The 27,322-nt window shown below is 38.0% G+C and overlaps 2 protein-coding genes across 3 annotated transcripts in view; one reads left to right on the plus strand and one right to left on the minus strand.

Moving 5' to 3' along the window:
* Nucleotides 1-10,401, minus strand: part of ECM2 (extracellular matrix protein 2) — a 33,630-nt gene extending 23,229 nt beyond the window's left edge. The window contains exons 1-3 of the mRNA XM_058171328.1: nt 10,114-10,401; nt 4,564-4,871; nt 1,562-1,750 (exon numbers count right to left, since the gene is read on the minus strand). Of these exons, the coding sequence (XP_058027311.1) occupies nt 1,562-1,750; nt 4,564-4,858 (484 nt within the window). The 5' untranslated portion in view covers nt 4,859-4,871; nt 10,114-10,401. The remainder of the gene's footprint in view (nt 1-1,561; nt 1,751-4,563; nt 4,872-10,113) is intronic.
* The window catches only part of CENPP (centromere protein P), a 167,533-nt gene that overhangs the window by 122,146 nt on the left and 18,065 nt on the right, over nt 1-27,322 (plus strand). The gene's annotated exons all lie outside the window — the stretch shown is intronic.

Below are 27,322 nucleotides of genomic sequence, written 5' to 3' on the forward strand. Positions count from 1 at the left end.
ATTTGGAAACCCGCCCTTATCAACAAACGAGTCCCTAACATGAGGAATAACGCCAGACCCACACCCACGAGGGCCACACAGCATGTCACCACCACACATCCACACGGAAAGCAGACTCAAACCCACATCGATGATGAAGCACGACCACGGACCAGAAGCCAGACCACAACTGCATCATTAGCCATTTCAAACCCCTCCAATCCATATATGCAGCAGACTGACACCCACCATGAAGATGTAGCACGACCACAAACGAGAATCCAAACAACAGCAATGCATTTCACCAACTCAAATCCCCCTGCAACTCAGACTAACCTGAGCACAACCAAGCCCCCACCCAAACAGAACACACACCCAGCCAAACAGAGCACAGCCAACCCCACCATCCAATCAGAGCACAGTCAAGCTCCCAATGAATCAGTTCAAACCCCACTAGCAGTTAAAAGGAAGAAATAGCTGCGATCACACATTGCTCCTAGAAGCACGAAGCTGAAAACACCAGCCTGAAGATGACGAATAAGACTTCGTCGAAAAGTTGCCAAGGCACTTCCAATTTTACGCGGAAGAAAACCCGAATAACCAAAGACCTACATACAAACACCCGCGAAAACTTCAGAAAACGTATGTGTGTGTGTGTATGTTACCTATATATATATATGGGTTTTTTCTATCAAAGCAACTTGGTCTGCCCAAATATGGAATGGAGCATACTGCTTTCCTTTCGCCTTTTAGCCCAAATCCAGGAGCCCTCACAGGCAGTCGCTTTCACAACAAACTATTTTGTGTTAAATTTATATTTAATTAAATTTATTTCCCTTTATTTCTTTGTCAGTAAATATAAATATGTATGTATGTATGTAACTGACAACCCTAGAGCAATTATATTCCATTCAGAATATGTTCTTCTGAATGATTTTTTAAAATATTATTATTGGTATGATTAAATATTATTTTCACAAATTCCAATTTCCAAATTAATGTTTCAGTTACATTCAAGGGTCACTGAATCATTTTTCTTTTCATTCACCTGTAGCTTTTGACTATAATTGAAGACATATGCTGAAATGTGCTTGTGTGTATATTATGTTCAAATTATTAATAAGAAATTAATATACCCTGAAATGTACAAATACCCTTCAGCTTACAGTCATAATTGGAACTGGAATGTCCATTGCTAAGCAGGGCGGCGCCCAATGTTACCATCTTTTCTGTTGTTAAGTGAATTACCACAACAGTTAGACACACAGTCATTAAGCAAATTTGGCTTTCCACATTTACTTTGTCAGACACCAGGAAGGAAGATCGCAAATGTTTATCATGTGACCTGGAAGTGCTGCAACTATTGTTAATATATGCCAGTTGCCAAGTGCCAGAATTTTGATCAGGTGATGATCATGGGAATGGTATGATGATTGTAAATGCAAGGACTAGTTGTAAGTATAAAAACTAGTGTTTTTTTTGCTATCATCCTAACTTTGAACAGTCGCTAAATGAAGGTTTTAGTTCCTGTGTGTCATATGCATATAACACTTAATGTATATAAGAAATTAGTATACTGTACCACTCTCCAGACACACAGGGCAACATTCCCCTTCAGGTTTTGTAGATTTGTGACATGTCAAAGGGTTGCATGAGGTTTCGTCACAGAACACCTTTCCTTTTGAACAGAGGCATGTAACACAGTCTTTAGGAGACCACACGGCTTTATCAAACATAATCATTCCATTAGCAAAGCATCGTCCTTCTTTTCCTAAGAAAGGGAAGCCAAAAGTAGGTTTTATTATACAAATATATAAAGTAATTATAAAGTATACTGATTTTCACTACCAGCTTTATCTAAATTTTGATGTACGTGGCAATCTATTATTGTCAGATAGACAGATAGTGGTGATGCAACAGAATATTATCCTTCATGAGAAGTTGATAATGTAACAATTAGATTGCCAGATTAGATCTGCAGAAACCTAGATTCAAACTTATTTCAAAGAATTCTCATAACAAATTTATAAGAGAGGATAATACATCTCGATACCTTTTGGTCATCCATTGATTGATGACTTACTTGAGGTATGCTCATTACAAATATAGATATTTATTGTACCATACCTGGAATGTAATAAGTTAGGAAAGGAAGATGTAAAACTCTTGTAAAAGGTATCTAACATCTTCTAAAATATATGTTCATCCTAATAAAATGTAATATATTTAACGGAACATTTGATTGTAAAGCTACAGATAGGTAGGCTCTTTTCCAATGTGATCTTCACTTGCAATCACTCTAAATACTAGACTAAAAATACCTTATGGATGAAATCCTTGGCAGATACCTCAATGCTTTCAGCTTCAGAAATATGATGTAGTTTCAGTACTGAGCTCCAACTTATTTGTGTTTAGTGGTTTTAGTTCCACCTTTGGGTAAAATTCCAGATAAAAAGAAACAATCAAGGGAAAATGAGGAAACTACATATTATTTCAGATGATTCCCGAGGGAGATTTAAAATATTTCATATAGAAGATATGGTATGTATGCCAGTATATTTCAGCATATGAAAATAAATGCTCCCAAATGAATAGCTTTAGAAAGAGCATTAAAAATAGACTGCAATAATACTTTTTTATGTTCTAATTGCCCTTTTATTTTAAAAAAAACTGCTTTATATACCTACCTTCTGTGTAATTCCACATTGAGATCATTTATTTAATTTATTGTGTGCACCTTGAAACAGGAATAATTGATTTGGAATATATATGTGTGTGGTTTATAGATTAGTTTCTGATGTTTTCTAAAATAACTATCTGCCATGAAAACATTTCTCAACCAAGCTAACTATGATACTGTATAATTTCTAGAATTATCAGAATGAAATAAATCACAGGCATCTTCCACTAGTAAATACTTATCAATTTATAATGCAATCATATTATAACAGTTGATATATAAAATGTTTGGAATTAGATGTTAAATGCTAACATGTTCAGAAGATTGCAGCTGCATATTATAGTATGAATGTTTACTACAATGAGGTCAATAAAACCATGATTTCATCTTTATTTAATTTCATGTATTATATTAATGAAACTACTTATTTATTCCAAATATTTTTGTGCCATGCTTTTAGTGTACATAGCTAAGTCAAACTGTTGCTACCACATACATTTTAGTTTTGAATATCTTGGAGAAATAGATATAGAGTTTTATATAATTGTATATCTTTAGTAATAGAATGGATAGCATTGAAATATCAAGTGTATTTTTCTCTCCCCATGTGCCAGTATCAGCCAGATATGTTTCACAGGGCTGTGGAACTTTCTAGAAGAGTTTTGTAAGGTACAATGGGTTGTACTGAGAAAACTCACATTTTAAGAGCTACAATTGAGATATCTGCTAATGTAATATTGGACTTAGCTTTGAAATCATATTAGCATAGAGAGATTTAACATATTGTGGATTCAAGTATTTCATCATAGGAAACTGCATAGACAATGTTTATGTTCTGATTTATAGAAGGACCTTTCAATTGAAAACACCACTAATATAAATATTTGAATCTCTCATTCTGAATATTCAGCTGGGGGTTTTTTCAACAGTGTTTCTAATGTCTTGGTCCAGATCAACTGAAATCGATAGAAATAATATGCTTTCCATTGCTTTTGTGGCAAGTAGGTCAATGTAGTTGACAGGATGGTTGTTTCAGAGCATTAAAATTATAAATTAGCTTTGGAACATACATTCACAAAAATCACTTTGCACATCCACTGAGAGTGCAAATATCAGTTATATGAATTGTTCACTCACTAGGATGACTTCAGTTCTAAACTTTTACCATCTAAATAATGCTGTGTCACTGATTTAAATTGTACAGATTCCATGTACTCTGATAATAAATTTGTTAGACTACTAATACTTGTGCACTGTTACCTGCTTTGGTAATAACTGATTTTTATGATGTTCTACAGTATTTTAAAGATGTGTATTAATGAACTGTACATTTTAACTTGACCTGGTAGTAGAAAATCGCTTGGCCTACACATTAGCTTGTCAGTATTTTTGATTTAATCACATTTGTGGAGCATGGTGGCTCGAGTGGTTGGAATGCTGGGCAGGAGGTTAACAAGCCTGCGTTTGAGATCCAAGAGCTGCCATGGGGGTTGAGCACTCATTCTTCACTCCAACTCCTACCAGGGGCATGAAAGGAGCCCCCAACGGGTGTCCCCAGGGCAATGATGATGTCACCAGCTAATCCTTTCAACCCAGAAGCACCTTGATGCTTCTGACATGAGTGCAAAAAAAATCACACTTGTTTATGTTTAAATTGTTAGGTTATTGAGATCTCATATTGTGAATCAACACAGTATGAGTTGGAAGGTCATAAAATAAATAATAAAATCCATTTCTACGCATTAGGTGAAGAGCACTGAAACCACTACTAGATTTTTGATATTTCTCTACAGTGAATGAAAGTCATACATGATACCCAAGATTAAGCAAGAAGAATTCATCTATTTGAAATAGTTTTCCTTTTTACATGGATAAATATAAAAAAATAACTTTTTCCTGCTTACCTGGCAAAATATTATAATTGGATTCTTGGCCATCCATATAGGTAAGAGAGTTAAATACTCCAGTAATATCTCCATCAATATTAGTAAGTGGGATGCTCATTAGTGGAATGCTAGAGATTGGAGGTCGAATTTGTGACTGCTTATTTAAACTGTGATTTCTTAAGGGGATCTTTCGTAGTCTTCTATAGATTATTCTTCGCCTTCTTCTTCCGGGCATTCCATTGGGTTTATTCTGGGCAAGAGCAACGAACAAATAAACAAGCAGAAGATAGTAGACTAGGACTGTTTTTTTCATTGTTCTCTGAGTGCTGCATAAAAAAGAAGGAAAATGTCATTTGAAGATTAAAAAAGAGATTAGAATTAAAAATGAAAAGCGCATTTTTTTTTCTTAAGGTCCTCATTAAGTAGAGAGTCTAAGGCAAGATCAGTGACTATTTGTTTTATTTACAAATTATATAAGGGTGAGAATCTTCTGTAGATAAAGCAATGTTCTTTGGAACCAAATACATGATAGCAGTATTCCACTTCTAAGGGGCTACCACAAAGAAGAGGGGGTCAATCTATTCTCTAGAGCACCTGAAGGCCGGTCAAGAAGCAATAGACGGAAACTAATGAAGGAGAGAACCAACCTAATACCAAGGAAAATTAGAACAATTAATCAGTGGAATGACTTGCTTCCAGATGTTGCAGATGCTCCAACACTGGAGGTTTTTAAGAAGAGATTGGACAACCATTTGTCTGAAATGATACAGGGTTTCCTGCTTGATCAGGGGCTTGGACTAGAAGACCCACAAGGTCCTGTCCAACTATGTTATTGTGTTCTGTTATATTTGGACAGGGATGAATCTCATTTTTGCATTACAGGTCTATGGAAAGACAAGACTCCAGATTCAAACTGAAGTTTAACCTTGATGTGAGCCAGCTACTCTGAACCATGTTTATTATTTTATTTATTTATAAAATTTGGATTTGGATGCTGCCCATCTTGCCAAGATGAGGTTGATTAGTGAAAAAAGTTATTTTTTCACTAATAGAATAGAATAGAATAGAATTTTTATTGGCCAAGTGTGATTGGACACACAAGGAATTTGTCTTGGTGCATATGCTCTCAGTGTACATAAAAGAAAAGATACGTTCATCAAGGTACAACATTTACAACACAATTGATGATCAATATATCAATATAAATCATAAGGATTGCCAGCAACAAGTTATAGTCATACAGTCATAAGTGGAAAGAGATTGGTGATGGGAACTATGAAACGATTAATAGTAGTGCAGATTCAGTAAATAGTCTGACAGTGTTGAGGGAATTATTTGTTTAGCAGAGTGATGGCCTTCGGGAAAAAACTGTTCTTGTGTCTAGTTGTTCTGGTGTGCAGTGCTCTATAGCGTCGTTTTGAGGGTAGGAGTTGAAACAGTTTATGTCCAGGATGCAAGGGATCTGCAAATATTTTCACGGCCCTCTTCTTGATTCGTGCAGTATACAGGTCCTCAATGGAAGGCAAGTTGGTAGCAATTATTTTTTCTGCAGTTCTAATTATCCTCTGAAGTCTGTGTTTTTCTTGTTGGGTTGCAGAACCGAACCAGACAGTTATAGAGGTGCAAATGACAGACTCAATAATTCCTCTGTAGAATTGGATCAGCAGCTCCTTGGGCAGTTTGAGCTTACTGAGTTGGCGCAGAAAGAACATTCTTTGTTGTCCTTTTTTAATGATGTTTTTGATGTTAGCTGTCCATTTGAGATCTTGCGATATGATAGAACCCAGAAATTTGAAGGTTTCTACTGTTGATACTGTGTTGTCAAGTATCAACCTCATCTTGGCAAGATGGGCAGCATCCTGCTTACCTGGCAAAATTTTATAATTGGATTCTTGGCCATCCAATCGGCCAAGTAGTATCTCCATCAATATTAGTAAGTGGGATGCTCATTTGCAAATTGGGCAGGTGTGCATATGCTCACCCACTGCTCGCACAAGTGGGGATGCATGTGTGTACTTGCTTGCTGTTTTCATGACCTGGTTGCAAACACCTCATGACCCACTAGTGGGCCACAGCCCAGAGGTTAGGAACTTCTGCTTTAGGAGACGAGTACAATCCTCTTACTCTGGATTAATGAATAATCAGACTGGAAATTAATTAGTACAACTAACACTTAAATGATATAGTTGATTTCTCTGCATTTAATCAGAGAAATGAAATACTGTTGCAAGTTTATTCTTTGTGAATCTCACATTGTCATCTATAAAGACAAGTTCTTTGGCCTCATTTTATAAACAATTTTTGTTATTCAAAAAGTTTTTATTAGTCAAAAAAGGTTTATACAAATACATATCAGGTATGGTAAATTTTCATTTTTCTTATCTAAAATAAGAATTTTACTCAAATTTTTTAACACATACAACAGCCATAAGGCAAGCAGGTGACACGAAGTAGCTAAGTTTGCAAATTTTAAATACGTAATAAAGAAGAGTCAAGAATAAACAGAATATCGTACAAAAGAGAATAAGGAAAACCAACACAATCCCAAATATCTTTATCACTTCCTAGTTTTGGATCTCAGAACTCTGGGTTCAGCCTGACCCAACTCCAGGGCCGCAACAGCGGCAGCCGCTTCAGCCCCATGATCTATAACCTCCCCTTCTTCAATTCCTGGGTCATCTGATTCCAGGAAGGCTTTGTGTTCCTCCACATAGGCCGTAGCCTCCGCAATTGTACTGATTTTTTTCGTAATGCCCTCCCGGAAAATCATCAATCCCTCTGGCATCAGCCATCTGAAGCCCACTCCTTCTGGTACAATTTGCTTGACAAAAATAATATTTCTTTCTTTTTCACGTACCTGTCTGGGAATCTGCCTCAGAATGGCTATCTCCCTGCCCCTGTAAATCAGTGCCCCACTCCTATGTTTTCTAAGAATTTCATCTCGCCTCTTCTCACAAATTTGACATGAACCTCTCTGGGAACTGCATGCGTGCGTGCATATTGCGAATTAACTCTATAAACTCGATCCACATCCCAATTCATGAAATCAACACCTCTCCCAAGAAATTCTCCCAACAATTTAGTCACAACATCTCTCAAGTCTTCTTGGTCCACTTCTTCCAAATTTTGAAACCTAAGGAAATAAGACATTTTATCCATCTGTAGTCCAAGCACAGCATTGCCTGTCGTCTCCTCTCTTTTCTGCAACTGCCCCATCTCACCCTCCAAACCTTCCACTTTCTGCTTGTTTTCTGCTGAAACTTGTTGAGTATCCTTTAAATCCTTTTGGATAGTCACAATTTCTGCTCTTATTTCATCCAATTTCTTGTCCATATTAGATAACTTTTCCAAAATTCTCTCCATCTCTCCAGCAGTTGGTCTCTGACCTTTTGCCATTAAGGAGAAAAAAATACAAAATCCTCAGGCAGGCACGGTATCCTTGTAATTTCCTCCGGATCCACCAGGGGGCACTCACAGGAGCAACGAGTCCAGAGTACAGTTAGTCAACCAGGAAGCCGAAGGGAAGTGATGTCATCAAAATTCTCATAGTGAAGGCGGAAGCTGGACGCCACCACTGTTCCCCAGAAGGAGGGGGGGCCTCAAACCTTCCCTCCTAAATTTCTCCATCACCTCTTCTCTCCAGAGCTCCACAAAACCGGTAATCTTCTTATTTTAAGTTCTCCTCTCTCCAGAATAACTCGTGCTCCTTCCAACCGCAGGGGAGAAAACCCCCCCGCACTCCGGAGCACTCCACTCACGTTTACCGATATTCCCTTCCCTTCTCCTCCTCAATTCTTCTCCGTGCCCTGTTCACCACCAGGCTGCTGCAGTTATAAATCCAAAGCCCCGGTGTCACCGGGCACAGCGGCCCAGGCGACGACCAAAATAATGGCCGCGGCCTGTGGCCTCCGAACCCCGCCGAGCCTAGGACGCGCCAGCATCGGTCCCCACAGTCCTGTATGTCGGCTGGGAGACCCCTGGCGTGCCGTCCGTGCGGCAGGTGTCCTTTTCGGAACACCTGGCCCCTGAGGGCCTCGGCGGCGGCCGGATTCGGGCGCTGGAGGCAGGAGAAACCTTCCAGACGTCCGTTGCCGCTGGATACCGGAAGTCGTCTGATTTTATAAACAATTTTTGTGCGTGAAGAAGGATCTTCATTTAGACTACATGTTGCGGATTACAAATGACATAAGGCTATTAATACTCTGTTTATCACTTTCAAGTAAAGCTGGGTAACAGTACAGCAGTTATAATTATGCTATATATTAAAAACGGCTAGCAAAAGTTTTCTTGAGGGCAAAAGTTGGTAGTTTTTATTCTTACAAACCCAAGAAAAAGCTGAAAAGTAATTATGTAAAAGAACTTAGGATTCTGTCTCTCTGCCTATCGGCAGGATAATTCTCCAAATTCAGAACAGAGCAAAATCAGCAAGCTGGATCAGGCTGTGGGAGTAGAGAAAATAAATTCAGAAAATTTCCTCTAATGTATCCCTATGGGAAAGGAAATTAAGCAATCCGCTGGTATGTTGTTTATTCCACCCTTCCCCCTTAATAATGTGACCCAGACAAGCTCATATGGAGCCCTTCCCACGCCTTCCTGTGTACCCATACATGCACAATATGAGAGGAGAGTGAAATGTACACACATAGAGACTATACATACGGTATATACCCACTCTGATTAGTCCTTGGGAGAAATAGTGCATATACATACAAAGACAGTGAAATATATATATATATATATATATATAGGGTAGGCGCCTTTTATGGTGTTTAGTTTAAGGCTTACCTCATATGCTCCTGATGAAAGCTATGAGCATGGCAATAGCAGTTACTATTTCTGGATCACGAAAAGCATTGTCTGGATCTACTGAATCAGCCTTCATGTTCAAGAAAGAGGGATGGGGGCCAATAAAGGGTGGATATACATTGTACAAGAGGCTGCTTCCTCTTGGACTGCATTAAGAAATAACATCTGGCAGAGCCTGACTGTACGAGTATATTCTGCATATTGCATATGCCACACACTAAATGTGATATGAGAGAGGAATAGTCTATTCCTCTCTCATATCAGATAATTGCATTATGTTTACGGTTCGTTCTTTGAGAAAAAGGCAGGAGAAATTATCAATTTATTCAAATAACGTATCATCTCAAATTACCCTATTAAACCCATATTGTAATAGTCTACTCTCCAAACAGTAAAAAGAGAATTTTTCCAAATGCATTTGGGAAAAAGAAGTTGATTTTTAACACAATGTTATTTTTATTGATTAGCCCATGAAATTCATAGCTACAGTATGAACACAGCCTTAAAAAGTATTGTTAAAGAATTGCCAAGACGTTAGCATTTTTCATAAAACATGACTAATGCTTTTTATTACTTCTATGCCAATGTAACAGTAAATGGTTTTATTCATATCAGTTAAGCTTCATGAAATTAAATACTTTCTGCAAATACATTTTACATTTGTTCTCTAATGCGCACGCGCGCGCACACATATACAAATATATTGATAGTCAATCTCCCATATTTTAAGTAGTAATTTAATAGGCAGATGTAATACATTACCTGATAATCTAATCTAATAGTAGATTCTGTTTGCCATTTAAACTCCAACTGCAGAAAAGAAAAACAGAAGAATCTGTGCTGCTCTATTTCAGAGAAAAGAGGCAGTTAAGAAGGAAACATTAAATCTTTCCTTTCCTTGAAGAGAAGGCACCGCTCTGTCCTGGTGTGTGCAGAAATTCAGCTACTTCAGCTATAAAATCTTCCCTTCAAGAAAATGAAAAACAGCACAATACTTTTGGTCCTTAGGCTGACAAGGCACAAACGGGAGTTCTTTTTACCCAGGAAACTTTCATAACCAAAATAAACAGGATTGCTTTAAAAAAAAAAAAAAACACCAGGCATTTGCAAGAGAGTTTCATTTGTTCTGCTCGTTTTCCACAAATTTAGTCAGTGTAGGTTGTGTGTTAGAAATTGTCTGCTTCTTTGTGTTTGAAAGAAAACTTTCAAAAGGGATGTTTTTCTTCAAGATAGAATTTAGTGGCAATTCTTCCGAATAAGAGCTTTCTACCCACTCACCCCTTCTGCCTGATGTTTTCAGTAGGTAATAGACTTTTGGGCTGATTTCAAAAAGAGAAATTATGAAAGAAAAGAAAATGGCTGATTCGTTTTTATTTGATTATTTATACATTCAAGTCTAACGGAATACTGAAATAATATACTGTACTCAGCTAGTTTTGAAAATGAGGCCATGGTTTGGTAGCCAAAAGGAAAATGTGTATTACTACTTATTTCCTTTTTGTCTTGGGGGGTTTTATTCCTTCATTCTTTGGCTCGTGCTTCCTTCTTTACATCTGCTAGTTTTCTGAAGGAGGGAGGGTGTTATCCATCCATCCATCCATCCATCCTAAAACTGAAAACACTTTATTTGAAGCTACATCATTCACTGAATTTTAGGAATTGTATAAAACTTGAAAAGCAATGACATCTTACGTGTACTGTTATCTTTTCTTTTATGTACACTCAGAGCATATGCACCAAGACAAATTCCTTATGTGTCCAATCACACTTGGCCAATAAAAATTCTATTCTATTCTATTACCCCAAATCTTATGCAAGTTTGACTATGCTTTATTTGGGCAGGGGGTGTTTGATATGCGCTTTCATGTTTGACTAACAATCCTGAGCAGACTTAACATTCAAGTGTTAAACAAAATTGCATGTTCCAAATATGGTCTGGAAACTAGCAGTAGAGAAACATTAAAAACTGAATTAAAGGATCACAAGGAATCAAAATGAACCTTAGGTGAATTATTTGTGCCAAATTAGTTGGAAGATATTTGGTGCATGAATATGATAGTTGGGTGGAGAAACTGACCTTCAAAGAAACAATGAGTACTATATGTCCTCCCAGTTATATGGCAGCAGGAAGAATGATCTGGAGAGAGATCTGGAAGATCTAGGGGAAGAATACATCTGAGATTAGCTTGAAGTTTAAGACTGAGACTATCTTCTATCAGAGAATCAGGGTTAGGAATGATTTGAGGCCAGTGTGAGCTAATAATTACAGGATTGAGAAGATAATCAAACTTCTTTTAAAACCTATCTTCTTAGTTACTTAATGGAAACCCATTTTTCCTAAATTACCCAAGTGGTTGTGTTATCTGTCAGTACATTAAAGTAGGCCAGGTTAGAGAACAGTTTCCCTAGTCTGACTATTTGCTACTAAGTGTGTTTACAAGCAGGATAGTGACTTATAATTAGTTTTCAGTGCAACATCTATTATCTGTAAGGGAAGTGCCCATCAATTTAATTGGCAAAGGAATGCTCAGTAGCTGAGGTATATGAATTACAGCAACCTTTGCTCCTGGCAGTTCAACAATTTCTCTCAGGCTGCCATGTCCAAAGAAATATTAAAACCAAATGGTAATTCAGAGCTTACTGGTCAGGATGGAAGAGAGGCAGGATATAAACATCTAAACAATCATATAGCAATAAAATACACTCAGAGTGGTCATTCAGAAAGCATCTTCCACGTAATTTATATTTGGTATCCTTATGTCATAATTGTCGTCATCATCATTGTTATCCTGATAAATTGTGATTATAGTGATTAAGACTATGATGTTTTTACACTTTGCATTTGCCTATTGAAAATAGAGGTGGTATTTTAAGACACAATACTAAAGAATGCTCAAAATACCAAATCTGTATGTCAGTGTTCAAGATTTTTCAATCCAGATTTCAACAAATAAATTAAATAAATTTACTGCCCAATGTGGAATCAGGATTCAAAAAAGGCAGAGGCAGTCAAAGTCACACTATGAACCTCTGATGGATGATGGAAAAGACAAGGGAGTTCCAAAAAGGACATATGACTCACTATACCACCACAAATTGGTAACAAAAAAGGTTGTATTGGGCCAGCTTACTTGCCTCTTGAAGAATTTGTACGTTGACCAGAGATAATAGTTAGAACAGAATATACAACTCTAAATAGTTCAAAATTCGGAAAGGAATTTGCTAACCTTGTGTACTGTCATCTTATTTATCTAATTTATATGCAAATCATAGTAGGAGAAATGCTGCTCTAGAATTAGGAACTGGAATTAGAATTGCCAGAACAAACATCAGCTATTTCAAGTATGTTAATTTTAACCACTGGAGGCAAGAAAGATTTTAAACAGTTTTCTTGAAGATGAAAGAAGAGAATGCAAAAGTTGCTCGCTGCTCTACATTAAAAAAAAAGAACAAACACCTAATATTACATTAGCGGGCAATGCTTAGATATTTTGAGCGCATAATAGAATAGAATAGAATTTTTATTGGCCAAGTGTGATTGGACACACAAGGAATTTGTCTTGGTGCATATGCTCTCAGTGTACATAAAAGAAAAGATACCTTCATCAAGGTACAACATTTACAACACAAATGATGGTCATAGGGTACAAATTTAACACTTAATGATACAAGTGAATGATACAGTGAATGCAAGAATCACTGGAGACCTTGATGTCTGGAAAAATTGAAGGGATAGAAGAAGAGATGGCAGAGAGAAGACACAATACTATCATTAATGACCAGGCAGGACCTTCCAAAATCTCGGAGAAGTTATTGACAGACAGACCTAGCACTGATGTCAACAGATAATGAAGCATCAGAAGCCAGTGAATAATATACAGGCTTAACAGCTAGCTCAATATTTGTTCTTCTTCAAAGTATAAACACATAAACCAGTATAAAATATGATTCCTTGCTCAAAGCTAGTCAGGCACAGGCAGCTGTCTCTAAAACTGCAGTATTTACTAAATTTGACAACAATCCAAACATAATGTTATGAAGCCGAACAGACTGATTTTTAAGTGGGGGAAAGACATGTATTTTGATATCTTCCAGTATTGATACTATACTGCTATGGATCTTTTTGCCAAATTATTGCAATGCAAAAACTTGAATATTAATGTTAAAAATTAGATTACATGCTTGTAATCACATTCCAATCAACATGGTATAATTGCGAATTATAAAGAAATAGTCTTCTAATGTAGAAGAAAAGCAATACTTTTCTTTTAAAAAAAAAAGATTTTATTTATTTTTCACATTTTTGAACCTCCCATCCCTCTCTCAATGAGGGATTGAGAGAAGATATTGCAGTCTCTACGGGGAGCACAAACCAAAGTGAATTCATTTTAAAAGAGTCAGCAACTTGCTCCAATAAGAAATTGCTTGGCACAGTAAACTACAAATATGAACCCTATAGTTGCATTCTTTGTTTAATGAATGGTTTCTAATATCTTTATAACCAAAAATATAGAAAGATTCAGAGAGAAAAACAAACATTTAAAGGCTTTTTATTAAAAACAGATGCTTTGATGGATTGTGTTTGTGTGTGTGTATGTGTATGTGTTACACTTGCTGATTCTTAAAGTTACCATTTTGCTTCTTAAATCATCTCCTTCTGCATACCCTTCTTTTGGGTATGTAGAATAGAATAACAGAGTTGGAAGGGACCTTGGAGGTCTTCTAGTCCAACCCCCCTGCTTAGGCAGGAATCCCTACACCACTTCAGACAAATGGTTATCCAACATTTTCTTAAAAACCTCCAGTGTTGGAGCATTCACAACTTCTGCAGGCAAGTTGTTCCACTCATTAATTGTTCTAACTGTCAGGAAATTTCTCCTTAATTCTAAGTTGCTTCTCTCCTTGATTAGTTTCCACCCATTGCTTCTTGTTCTACACTCAGGTGCTTTGGAGAATAGTTTGACTCCCTCTTCTTTGTGGCAACCCCCTGAGATATTGGAACACTGCTATCATGTCTCCCCTAGTTCTTCTTTTCATTAAACTAGACATACCAAGTTCCAGCAACCGTTCTTCATATGTTTTAGCCTCCAGTCCCCTAATCATCTTTGTTGCTCTTCTCTGCACTCTTTCTAGAGTCTCAACAACTTTTTTACATCGTGGTGACCAAAACTGAATGCAATACGCAATGCGCAATGCAATAATAATTAGGCAACCCATTGGGCCATTGTTTCAAAGATATTTCCTCACCTAACCAAAGAATAGAATTACCATGTGCAAAAAAGTAGTCGCACCAGGAGCAACATCTGGCTTCCCCATTGACTTTCCTTATAGGAAGCTGTCAGTGAGCATTGGAAATGACAACCATGTGACTAGTTGCAAGTCAAGTAGCCACAACATTGCCGAATTTCAGTCCTGCAGGAGTCATGGGTCCCAGTTTTTGGATACATTCTGTAAGTTATCCCATTGTTTTTATTCGTTTTTATTCCTTGGACAAGCAGCCTTTATTTTGCTTGGAAAATCTTGCTATTGAGGCTGGATAGGGAAAGAAACAAAATCAACCCAGTATCCTATGGGAATGAAATTGTGTACTTAGTGGTAGGAAGGAAAAATGTTTTTCTCTCCTAATCTAAACACTACTATAGGATATCTTTTCCCAACCTTTTTACCCTGGAGAAACTCCTGAAATAATTTTCAGGTCTCAGGGACCGCCTACATAAATAGCAAAAAAATATGGAAATTTCATAATACAATTCACTTCTAACCATGTTGTGTTTACAACACAAGCACAGAGGCAGGCCAGCAGCTGAGTTAGGGCATATAAAAATCCTCACTATTGCAAGCTCTAGCATTGTGCAGTACATAAAGTTTTTTTTTAAAAAGGTCTGTTTTCTTTTTCAGTCATGATTTTTCACTAGCAGCTCCAGTTGAGAAAGGCTGTTCTAGGAATTAATCAATGCTTCCCAACAAATCATTTTTTATAAATATAACAAATAAAATATAAAATAATAAAATAAACTTAAACTGCTGGGGAACACTTAACAAAAGTCCAGCAGTTTGGAACCCGTGGCTACCATGACAGATGGGATTCCCTTAAATCTGTGGGATCCCAAGATGATATAAGCATTCATTCTGGGGAAAAATAAATAAATGGTAAAATCAGATAAATTTGTACCAGCTTTGGATCTTTGATGATCTTCTATAAGTTCAGAACTTCTATTCTAAAAAAATGAATATCTGGAAAAGTCCACAGCAAGCTTAGAAAGAAACCTCTTAATCCTCAAGGTACGAATCGACGTTGAATGATTGTTCAAAGTTGCAAATATACCCCAAAGTGTACGTACAAGAAGGGTTTGAAATTGCAACCAACGAGAAGCCTCTGCACTCATGTGACCTGGATTCAGTCTAGGGGTGGGTTCTACTTACCTGTACTGTTGGTTCGCATTGTGCTCCCACCCACGCACTTGCTTTGTTCATGCGCACTCTTCTGCACATGCGCAGAAACTTCTTGTTGTGTCTCGTCCGATCTCACCACAGCCGGGGCCTTCTTATCTGCTTCCGAACACGGAGGAATGTCCTAGTATGCCTCCCGGTCCCAGCCCTGGCTCCATGCCCAGACAGGCTGAAGAGGAGGAAGTATCTCCAGCCCCCAGCTCTGGCTCCATGCCCAGGCAAACGGAGCAACTAGACCCCTCCCCCTCCTCCACAGCATGTGAGCCTGAGGGAGGTCAATTGCCAACAGCTGCAGACTGGAGTGACCCTCGCGTCAGAAGACTTGATAGATGGAGGCAACAGAAGGAAGGGAGGGGCAGGCCTGGATAAGTGCTGAGTCATGGAGCCACACCCCATGGCCTATATAAAGGACCTGCTTTCTGGCATTCTCTGAGTCAGGCAAAGTCTAAACATATCTTGCTGAAGTCACTTTCTGGTCTCCTGCCTGCCCTGAGGACTTTGCTAGGACTTTGGCAGAGCTGCAGAGGCACGCCTGATTCGGATTTCCCTGACCCGGCCGTCAGCGGAGGAGTGGGACACGACACTTCTGCACATGTGCAGATCACTTTGATGATGTTCTGTTCAGTGGGCGGAGCCTCCCGCCAGTTCTACCAGTTCTATAGAACCAGCCCCAAACCAAGGGCAACCCACCACTGATTCTGTCACTCCTTTAGTCCTCTGACTGCCCTTTGACACCTGCAACTTCTTTTTCCCTGGAGCATGTGACCAATCAAGATCCAGGGACTTTGCAGCTGGATTTGATGTTTTTTCCCCTTTGCTTTAAGGACTGGAGTATTGTAGTAGTTGTCTTTGTAAGTAATTTAATTTTTTGTTTTTCATTATAGTACTGCAATTGTTTGTAAAAACTTGACAAACTGTTGTGCTTGTTTGTAATTACTTTGTAAATTACTATACTGGTTTGAAGTATTTTACCAAGTAAAGTTTTTTTTTCATTACAGTATTTGTTTGCATTTGCCTTCAAATTGCTTGCAGAAATACTATCCAGTATCTGCAGAAAACATATTTAGTACTGTAAAGCTCCTTTGTATTCTGCTGTACTGGATTTTCTTTTGCATATAATTTGAGATTGCTTGCAGAAAATTTCTTCGCATTCTGTTGCATTGTGTTTGTTTGCTTTTGCTTTGAGTGGGTGCTACTGTACATTGCTTGTAGAGCAGCTGATGGGTGAGTGGAAGTGATTGCCTCCAGAGGCAGCACTGCAAATTAATCTCCCACAAACCCCCAATTTAAATCTGGGCATTTGCGCTACAGTCCAGGGGTGGAAGGTTATCTGTCCTTAACAGAATAGCTGATTGGTGGACAAGCAATGTTCCTTCCAGAGCCTCCATCCAAGGAGCCCTGCAAATTTTCCAGCCTGTTGTTTCATTTAATGATGCCGGAGATTGTTTAACACAGGAGTCCCCAATCTTTCGGATCTCAGGGACCACTAAATTCATAATTTTAAATCCCACGGACCACTAATACGATCTGCCTAATTACCAGCTGGGTAGGCGTGGCTAAGTGGTGATATGACTGGGTGGGCATGGCCACTCAATGTCACTCACATCGAGGGATGCCTCGCCAACCTCTACTTGCCCCTCCCCTCCCAGCCACTCCTCTCCTCCCCGCCGAAGCTCCTTAGGGCCCCAGCAGGAAGCAGTTGTTGGAGCTAAGCAGCCACCACGAGAAAGAGTTGGCAAAACAGCTGGCTCAGTTCAAAGTGGATCTGACTGAGAAGGAAGCTCAGCAGAAGCACCTCACTCAGGATTACGAGCATAGGCTTTCCAAGCAGAGGGAAGACCTGCAAGAGTGCAAGGCCAGGTACCGGCGCCTGGAGGCTCAGCGGGCTGAAATGGTCAGCCAGTTCCAGGCCATGATGCAGTCCCACTGGAACAAAGGCCCTCTGGCTCTTTGCCACCAGTGGTGCTTCCCTCCAACCTTCGCTCAAAGCCCCTGCACCAGGAGGCTGAAGCAGACCCCCAATTTGGAATTTCTGCTCCCTCCAACCCTCACAAAAAGACCCCGAAGAAGAAGACTCTCTGCATTAACACAAGCATTCATTGCATGTATCCGGCCCAGAGGCTGTAGTTTGAGGACCTCTGATTTAGTGCAATATAAAAAATGCACATAATTTTGATGCGGACCACCAAAATTTTCTCACGGACCACTAGTGGTCCACCGGACCACCAGTTGGTGACCACTGGTTTAACGAATGGAAGCAAATAGCCAATCTTCATTCCTTTAATGTCCCAGTTGATTCGCCTAATGAGCACAGTTTTTAAAAAATGTCATAAAAATGAGTCTGGTTCATTTTTCAACAGTTTTGATTTATGACCCTAATGGGCAGGCTCCCTTAGGGTCATACCTTGAGGACTACCTGTATCATGGAAACACTTCACTAGCAAGTTGTGAGTGAATGTATTGTGTCCTGTTCCTTCTGTCTGTAAGCAGTGGAAGAGACAGAACAAGAGCATGACTCCAATAATGATATCTTCTTCTACCATTCCTTCATCCCACAGTTCTTCCCTAGCATACCTTTGTGTGTATATATGGTGCTTGGTGGTGGTGACTACCTAGTCAGAAACTATGTGTATGGATGTGTTGGGTGACTATTATGGTGCTAAACATAGAGGGGGAAGGGGAGGGAGAGACAGAGAGAGAATGAATTTTTATAGTAGCCACCTATAAATTTTTTATCATCCTGAACTAACAGTTGTGTGAGATTTCTGAGCCTTGTAATCTTTCACTCTGTATTGCTTAGTATGTCATAGGATCAAAACATAAATAATGATTCATGAACTAAAAAAAACATCTCGATCAAAATTTTGTGGGTTTTTTTTTCTCTAAAAAGAAATACACAGTTAACATTTAACCTTATATTTCTTCATGGATTAATATGTCAGCCTGACTGGTTTTGCAGTTACTCAGTTTACATGTACAGTAGCTTAACTGAATCAAGAGAATTTTTGTTCAGTTTTTCACTAGTTCTGAGGTATATCCAGTTACTCTCGGCACCATCTTGAGATGGAATGACTTTTAAAAACTGAAGATAGTATCAAAATGAAATCTCTTGTTTAAAAAGAGGGGATTAAGTTTACATTCCAATTGTGACAGTTTTTCCTACTGTGGCAAAGTAAACTTGCTACTTGATGCACATATATCACGTATGAGATCAAAAGATTATGGGACAGAGTTTGAAAACTGTTTCTCATCAACATGAGAACAGTTCTGAACGATTCAACAACTCTCTTTATGCAGTGTAAAGTTCTTTAAATAAAAAGAAATCTTGAAGAGTCCAATATGTGCAAAATCTTTTATGAACACTCATAACTGAACAAGCTTTTTAAACTAGTGAGCTTTCGGATATTCTATCCACACCCTCTTCAGATGTGGTATGTTTCCCACCCTAAATGCATATAAGCGGTTCGCAGCCACATGCACTAGAAGGGGTCTATGATAACTCGCCACAGCCAACTTGCCATGGGATGACTTGCCATGGCTAGCTCTCTGCAGGACAACTCACTGCCAAGGGTTACACTAATGTCAAAGAAATGGTGGAATAGAGGGACAAAATGAAATGTGAATGACAAAAATTTAAAAAAATATTTATAAATAATTATATAGAATTATATTGAATTGTTAAATTGTCCTGTGGTGAGTTGTCCCGCAGCAAGTTGCCTATGGCGAGTTAACATAACATAACATAACATCAGAGTTGGAAGGGACCTTGGAGGCCTTCTAGTCCAACCCCCTGCCCAGGCAGGAAATCCTACACCATCTCAGTCAGATGGTTATCCAACATTTTCTTAAAAATTTCCAGTGTTGGAACATTCACAACTTCTGCAGGCAAGTCGTTCCATTTATTAATTGTTCTAACTGTCAGGAAATTTCTCCTTAGTTCTAAGTTGCTTCTTTCTTTGATCAGTTTCCACCCATTGCTTCTTGTTCTACCCTCAGGTGCTTTGGAGAACAGCCCGAATCCCTCTTCTTTGTGGCAGCCCCTGAGATATTGGAACACAGCTATCATGTCTCCCCTAGTCCTTCTTTTTATTAAACTAGACATACCCAGTTCCTGCAACCGTTCTTCATATGTTTTAGCCTCCAGTCCCCTAATCATCTTTGTTGCTCTTCTCTGCACTCTTTCTAGTTGTCCCATTCCGCACCAGAAGTGTTGGTTATAACTTGCATCACCCCAACATATATATTGTTTCGCATGCAAAAGTACCTATTTTCTGTATCGTTGGTATCGAATTAATTCTAGGCATATCTTTATGTTTTTGCCAGCTAGTCATACAGTTCAGCTACCTGAATTAGCATCCTAACTTTCACTCTTTCCAGTCATGTTGATGGGGATTTGATATGATTCATGCAGGGACTCCCATGAGTTTATCTTAGAAAAAATGGATGTGGGTTGAAAATTCATTGTAACTGCAGAAGAAAAGTTTGCATTCAAAGCTTTGTGGCTGGTCTTTTTTCTCCCATCTGTATTTTAAAGGAAGACAATAATTTCCCTCTCTCTTGAACAATTCTTTACTTTACTTCCAATATTTTTATTTATTTGTTTATTTAGCATATGGCATATTGTGCATGGATTAGCAATGTATTTATTTATATAATTTCATTTCTATGCCACCCATATCACCAATACAGTGACTGTATGTTCTGTCCTCCTCCGCCTCCGTCCGAATGATGGCTTAATTAGCCGGCACTATCAGCTCTGGCGACAAAAGAGACAGTGTCTGCCAAGAGCCCTCGTTATCTTCCACGAAGCTGGTGAGTCACAAACTTCAGCTCTAGTCAATCCGTGGATTTGCCTGTTACAAAGAGACACAGCAGCTCTGGCTGCCTTTTATATCCTGTGGGGTGTGGCTCCATGACTCAGCACTTCCTAGGCCTGCCCCACCCTTGCTTCTGTTGTTCCCTCCTCTCCTGCCTACGAAACAAAGCCTGATTGCCGTCAGCTGGGTCTGCAGGCGTGGCCTGGGGCTGGAAAGAGTCAGGGGAAGGAGGCCTCATTATCCCTTTCACCTGGCCTGCTTCTGGCTCTTGGAGCTGAGCCAGGGAAGCCAGTGCTCCCGAGGTAAGTCCTGATGGCCCTTCCCCCTCACTGTCGAAGTCACTTTCTGGCAGCAGGCCTGGTTCCAAGTCACTTCCGGGCATGGGGTCAGGTTTGGGGGCTGGAGTCACAACTGTAGGTGGCTTACAATGCAATAAAAAGTAAAAAAAGTACTAAAAGCAATTAAAAATTAGAAATATTAAATATCTCAAAAATTGATCTAGATGTGTTCCATCAATTGGTGTTCAATTATTTTTTAAGGAAAGAAAACATGTTATCTCATACAGCATTACCAGGCAACATACGATCACAGTTGTACTTTAAGTTGGAAAATATTTTTGTGGATAAAAGTAAAATTCCAGATGGCTTTTAAAAACTGCTGTGTATCAGTCCTTTGGGAATGAAAGGAAGTTAATGTACCAGACCAAAATATTCACTACAAAATATTCTTAACTGTTAGTAATTTTTATTTCAATACTATTTAATATACTATTTGAAGGAGAACATTAATAGCATTATTAAATATAAAGCTAATAGGACATAAACCATTTTCATCAAACTTTAAGCACTACCTTTTCTCCCAAGTAAAATTTATTTATTTATTTATTTATTTATTTAATCATATTTATATACCGCCCTATCTCCCAAGGGACTCAGGGCGGTTTACAGGCACTAAAAACAGATAAATAGAATATAAATACAATATAAAACATTTAAAAAACTTATTCTAAAGCCCGTCCAATTAAAAATAGAAATAAAACCCAATTTAAAACCCAAAATTTAAAATCTAGCTCAGTCCTGCACAATTAAATAAGTATGTTTTGAGCCAGCGGAAGGTCCAAGGTCCAAAGCTGACGAAGTCCGGGGTAGATCGTTCCAGAGGGTGGGAGCCCCACAGAGAAGGCCCTTCCTGGGCGCCAGACGACATTGCCTCGCTGACGGCACCCTGAGGAGACCCTCTCTGTGAGAGCGCACGGGACGGTGGGAGGTATTCGGTCGCAGTAGGCGGTCCCGTAAATAACCCGGCCCAATGCCATGGAGCGCTTTAAAGGTGGTCACCAAAACTGCCCGAAACTGTTTACATAGACATTTATGATACACGTTATCATAAATACAATTTATGATAGATACAGTCCTTGACTTACAACCACAATTGAGCCCAAAATTTTTGTTGCTAAGCGAGACATTTGTTAAGTAAATTTTGCCCCATTTGGCAACCTTTCTTAGCACAGTTGTTAAGTGAATCCCTACAGTTGTTAAGTTAGTAACATAGTTGTTAAGTGAATCTGGCTTTTTTTTAAAAAAATATTTTTTAATATACCAGTTTGGGATTTCCTAGTGGTCTTCCACACAAAATACTGATCAGATCCAACCCTGCTTAAAGATCCAAAGACACACATAAAAAGGATACTATTTTGCCATATGTAACATTCATTCTTAGGTTGTGTCAGCAAAAGTGTATTTTCTGTTGTTGTTTTTTGACCCCAGAAAATGAAATCCTACATCTCTTGTAATCTGAAGCATGGGTCATTTTCACCTAGGCGCCTCCCTTGTTTCTCATCCAAATTAAGCGCAAGTTTTATACAATCTAGTTCTGTCTGTTTTTATGCTCCAGACCCTGTGTTTGGCTTTCAACTATATTTTAAATATTTCCAAGCCATTTTTACTGTAGCAGAGTCATGAACCCACTTTACCAAGCGCTAAATAGCCAATGAGCCTGAGAAATCTGCATGAATTGTCTGTGTTGATGTGTAATAAAAAATATCCTCTCCCGTAACACACTGGGAGTGGGTTGTTTTGTGAGTTGCTTGGTGAGTGAGATGGGTGGTTGCTAAATTTTATATATAAATAAATACATAAATTGATCCAAGTGTTCCTTATATCTTCACAGTAGATGCTGTTCCACCCATTATACATTTCTTTGGAAGGACAATAGAAATGGTTTACTTTTCCTAAAACTAACAAATTATCTGGAGCCAGCTATAATTTTATCTCAAATCCAATGTGGTGAAATGATACTACTGAAAGAAGAACTTGTGGGATTGAATGTGTTTATATGTGTATGTGATTAATGTAGAAATCCTCTTCCACAAAATGTGGGCAAGATTGAAGGAACCTGGAACCAGTTTAATTACAATGAAAATTAGTCTGTTCCCTCTCTTATAATTTCTATTCTTCTTATACATATATTTACCCTTAAGCCACATAATTGTACTGTTCTTATTGTTCCTGGGCTTCTAGTTGTGGTGAAGTATCCTGTCTGTTACTGGCATTCCGTGAGGTCGCCTTATGCTTAAAGTATTATTTTATGAACTTTGTACAGTTTTCCCGTGAATCATTTTCTGGCATTGCTGTGTTTTCTGCATTTATCAATTTAGAAAGCCTTATAATTCTTACAGTAGACTCTGAGATCATACCACACTTGCCATTTTTTTGTACACTTCAATGTGCACAAGAGTATTGGACTATCTTGAAGAGATTTTGGGATGAGGAAAGAAGACTTTTTCAATGGAAACAGTTTCCATTAATGGAAGTTCATATTTGGTATCATGGGTTTTTTTTCTGTCCTCCCAAATTTATTCTTGAAGATTAAGTATTCTATTCTATTCTATTCTATTCTATTCTATTCTATTCTATTCTATTCTATTCTATTCTATTCTATTCTAGTATTCTATAGTACCCAAATACAAATATTCCTGAACAGTGGTGGGATTCAAATTTTTCCACTACTGGTTCTGTGGGCGTGGCTTGGTGGGCGTGGCTTGGTGGGGGCAGAACCTTGCTGTGAGTGGCCACACGCACTCAGTCACATGCCCACCAAGCCATGCCCACAGAACCCAGTAGGAAAAAAATTGAACTTACAGCTATTGCAGCCTTTCTACCTATTTTCTGCCCAGGGTCTGAGGTGGCTAAACTCAGAATCTGTCAAAGGCCTCTTCCTGCATGCTGCCCGCATCTTATCTTCCTCCCATGGCTGGCTGCCAGGGAAGGCAAGCCAGGGCTGAGCCATCGCACACCATTGCCTGCTGCGCAAAGAACAGGGCAGTGACTGGACTGACAAGCTCTTTTTCAGCGTGTTCAAGAAGTAGAGGCAGGCGAGGCACGGAGGTGACTGGCAAGGCGTTTAGCTGTGCCACGTGGTGAAGGCAACATATATTGGGTGGGGGGACGGGAGGCCCCAGCCAGAGGTGATATTTACCGATTCAGTGAACCAGTTAAAATTGCTGCTACCGGTTCGTCCAAACTGGCTGAATACCACCTCTGCTCCTGAAGATAACAGAAAGCACCTACATATATAAAGGATTATTAGATATTTTTTTAGAAGCTGTTTATGTAGTAGATAAGACAAGATACATTAGTGAATTAAAATGTCACTACTACACATATGAATGTCCATTATGAACTCATATAAATCTCACTAGAGATTCTGTATGAATTTTATGGTATTCTGGAGCTGATTGGCTGAAAAAAAAACAACTAAGGAAAAAGGCTGCATTGCCATATTTTACTTGCATCTACTAACACATAGAAATCACACATTTGAAAAAAAAATTTGTAGCTCAGGGTCGAACTGTGGACTCCTTGGTTCTCTCTGAGCTTGATTGTTTTCTTGCAGATGTTTCCTTTCCGTTCTAACACTGATGATGTTATCTAGTTGGATAAATAAATGTCTGCAAGAAAGTAACCAAACTCAGAGAGAACCAGGAACCCCACAAATCACACATGGTTCCTCTGAATTTAAATTGGAAAATTATACTTTTTAGTTTTGTTTACATTTGTAACTTGTTTTTTGCTGTGTTCTTTTAATGTTTTCTTTGTTGATCCTGATTTTACTTAACCAAAACAGTTTTTTCCCTTGCTGCCTATTCTTCTATTCTTAAATGGGTTATTTAGTATATATGTAATATTTTGTATAGATACTTCCATTGATTTTTTCTTCTTCTGCAAAACCACTTCTGTTTGTGCCAATTTTTCTCTATGTTCACCAACTAATTTCCTGGAACATTATTTCTCAGTTACTCATTCTTCACCCTAATTGGACTCTGCCCATTCCTTACTTAATATTAATAGCAACAGAATTAACAACATTAATTTTAGTGAAAGAATCTCAGATTCATTTAAGTCATAAAGAAAAATTATCTGTGTTCACCAACAAATTTCCAGGAGCCTCATTGCTCAATTACTCACCCACCCACCCCCAAACTGGACTCTGCCTTTCCTTATTTAACATAAATAACAGCCAAATTAACAACATTAATTTTAATGAATCTAAGATTCATTTAAGTCATGGAGAAAAACAGATTAATATCCTAAATGAATATGCCTTACAATAGCTAGTCTTGAAACCAACCAGAGACCTGCCAATTTACACATAATCCTAACTGGTGACCATTGTTAAGAAATGTATGACAAAATAATACAAAAAGGTACAATAAGCTCTTATTTAGATATACTTGAAACAGGAAAAAGGCCCGAAAGTTGGCATTTAGAAGACAAAAGAATGAAAAGGAGCATTAAAGAAGTTACGAATTCTTTGCATCTGCCTTTAATACAGAAGATATAGAATATATACTTATGGAAGGAATCACAACAATGGAAGCAAATAAAGACAGAGATAAAATATATTTTAGAACATTTTGAAAGACTGCAGCATAATAAAACACAGAGACCCATATATTTTTAACTCAAGGGTAAAATTGCTGACCTCTTAGTAAAAACTAGTAATTTGTTGCCTTGATCAGACTAATGATGATCATCTTTGCAAGAGAGCAGAAATTTCTGACTGATATAAAGTCTTTTTGTATTAGATCCACATTCCTATGCTAATTTGATAAAATGACCCACAGCTGTAGATCCACGCATCATTGCATTGCTCTTATTTCCCTACAGAATGGAAGATAAATCTAGCCCAATTCTTGGGTTTATTATCCTGTAATGTATTTTTAGCAGCATGTTCTTCAGGTTAGCATTGGTTTTAATTCACCTTTAGGTTTTACTTCCTAGTACAGTTCTTCAGTATATAATATAGTTTGAGAAAACAATTGAAAGAAAATGCTTCTCTGAGGTATATAATACTATGCTGTTTGAGCTTCAAGAATTATATTATAGCATTGTGTCCATAAGTTTAAACAATGTTATATGAAAATAATACATTTTACATTTCAAAATTAGTATGTTTTCTGAAGTAGTAAGGCATCTGTTTATTCTGGAAAGGGTAATATGTATTTCAGCTTGCTATGAATCATGTCTTGATTGTATTTCATCAATGAAATTGATATATTTCATCTTACTAATTTAGGCAGGACAGGTGGACATGTAATTTTACAGGCATTAGTTTAAACTTCCAAACAGTGTTCCTTTGTTCATGTGAAATAGACAAAAAACATATGGATTGATTTACTCCTGAAAAGAAACTGAACTGTGCTATTTTCTGTCTGAATGCAGATGATTCAAATGCATGGAGAAAAAAGAAAGAAGTTCAAAACTTTTGATGTCAAAACAGGGTGTTTCCTTTTTGCCTTCAGTCATAACTGCTTTCAAAATGAATGCACTCTACTTGTTTTCATCTCTATCTTATTTCTCTTGGTCTGAAACCTGGATATTTTAAATGAGGGTAGGAGGAGTTGGAAGTGATTTATATAGTCTTATAAAATAGCAGTAAGGAAACAATCTTATCAGAGTCATCTTTGGAAGAAAAAGGAAGTGGATTGCGTTCCTGAGAACTGGCTCCATTCTAACTCTCATTGTTTTCTTACAACACCTTTAGTGTTAGTATGGCTTTTCAAAAGATATCTGTTTACATGAAGGCAGGTTCTAACAAGAAAGCGAGTTCTGAAATAATTACTTTACTGAAACATTTTAAAGATGATGTGATTGTATTTTCTTACATGTGATATTCAAAAGTGCAGTGACATTCATCTGCAGTTAGATACTTCAAACAAATTTTAACCAAATAGTGCCTCTGAATCCACCATTTCTTTAATAATAAGAAAAATTCTACCAGCATTGTAAAGGTTCTCCAAGGCATATTTCGGTTCTTTCTGGCAAAATGAATTTATAATTTATAACAATTTATAATTATATCAGATTATGCTCAAGATACAAGTGTCTGAAAGTACATGTATGAATGTTTTGTATCCTATAGTCTGAGTAATTAGCAGCCACCAAGTATGTATTGAATCAGTACTGGAATATTATAAAATGTGTTAATTGTACGGAAATGATGCTAGATATGTAGATTTTAATTCATATGCTTATCTTTGAAATAAACAACATTAAGTGAAAATATTGACAGGTATAACTGTATGTAAAAAATAATTACTAAACTCTAAATCTACTCAACTTTACACCACAGCTCTTTCCTGAAGCAAAACTGGATGTGTGTGTTTTTTAGATTGCACCCCAGTTGGTGGTTTGCATCTGGTT

Source organism: Ahaetulla prasina, chromosome 2 (assembly GCF_028640845.1).
Source record: "Ahaetulla prasina isolate Xishuangbanna chromosome 2, ASM2864084v1, whole genome shotgun sequence".
NCBI classification, from domain to species: Eukaryota; Metazoa; Chordata; class Lepidosauria; order Squamata; family Colubridae; genus Ahaetulla; species Ahaetulla prasina.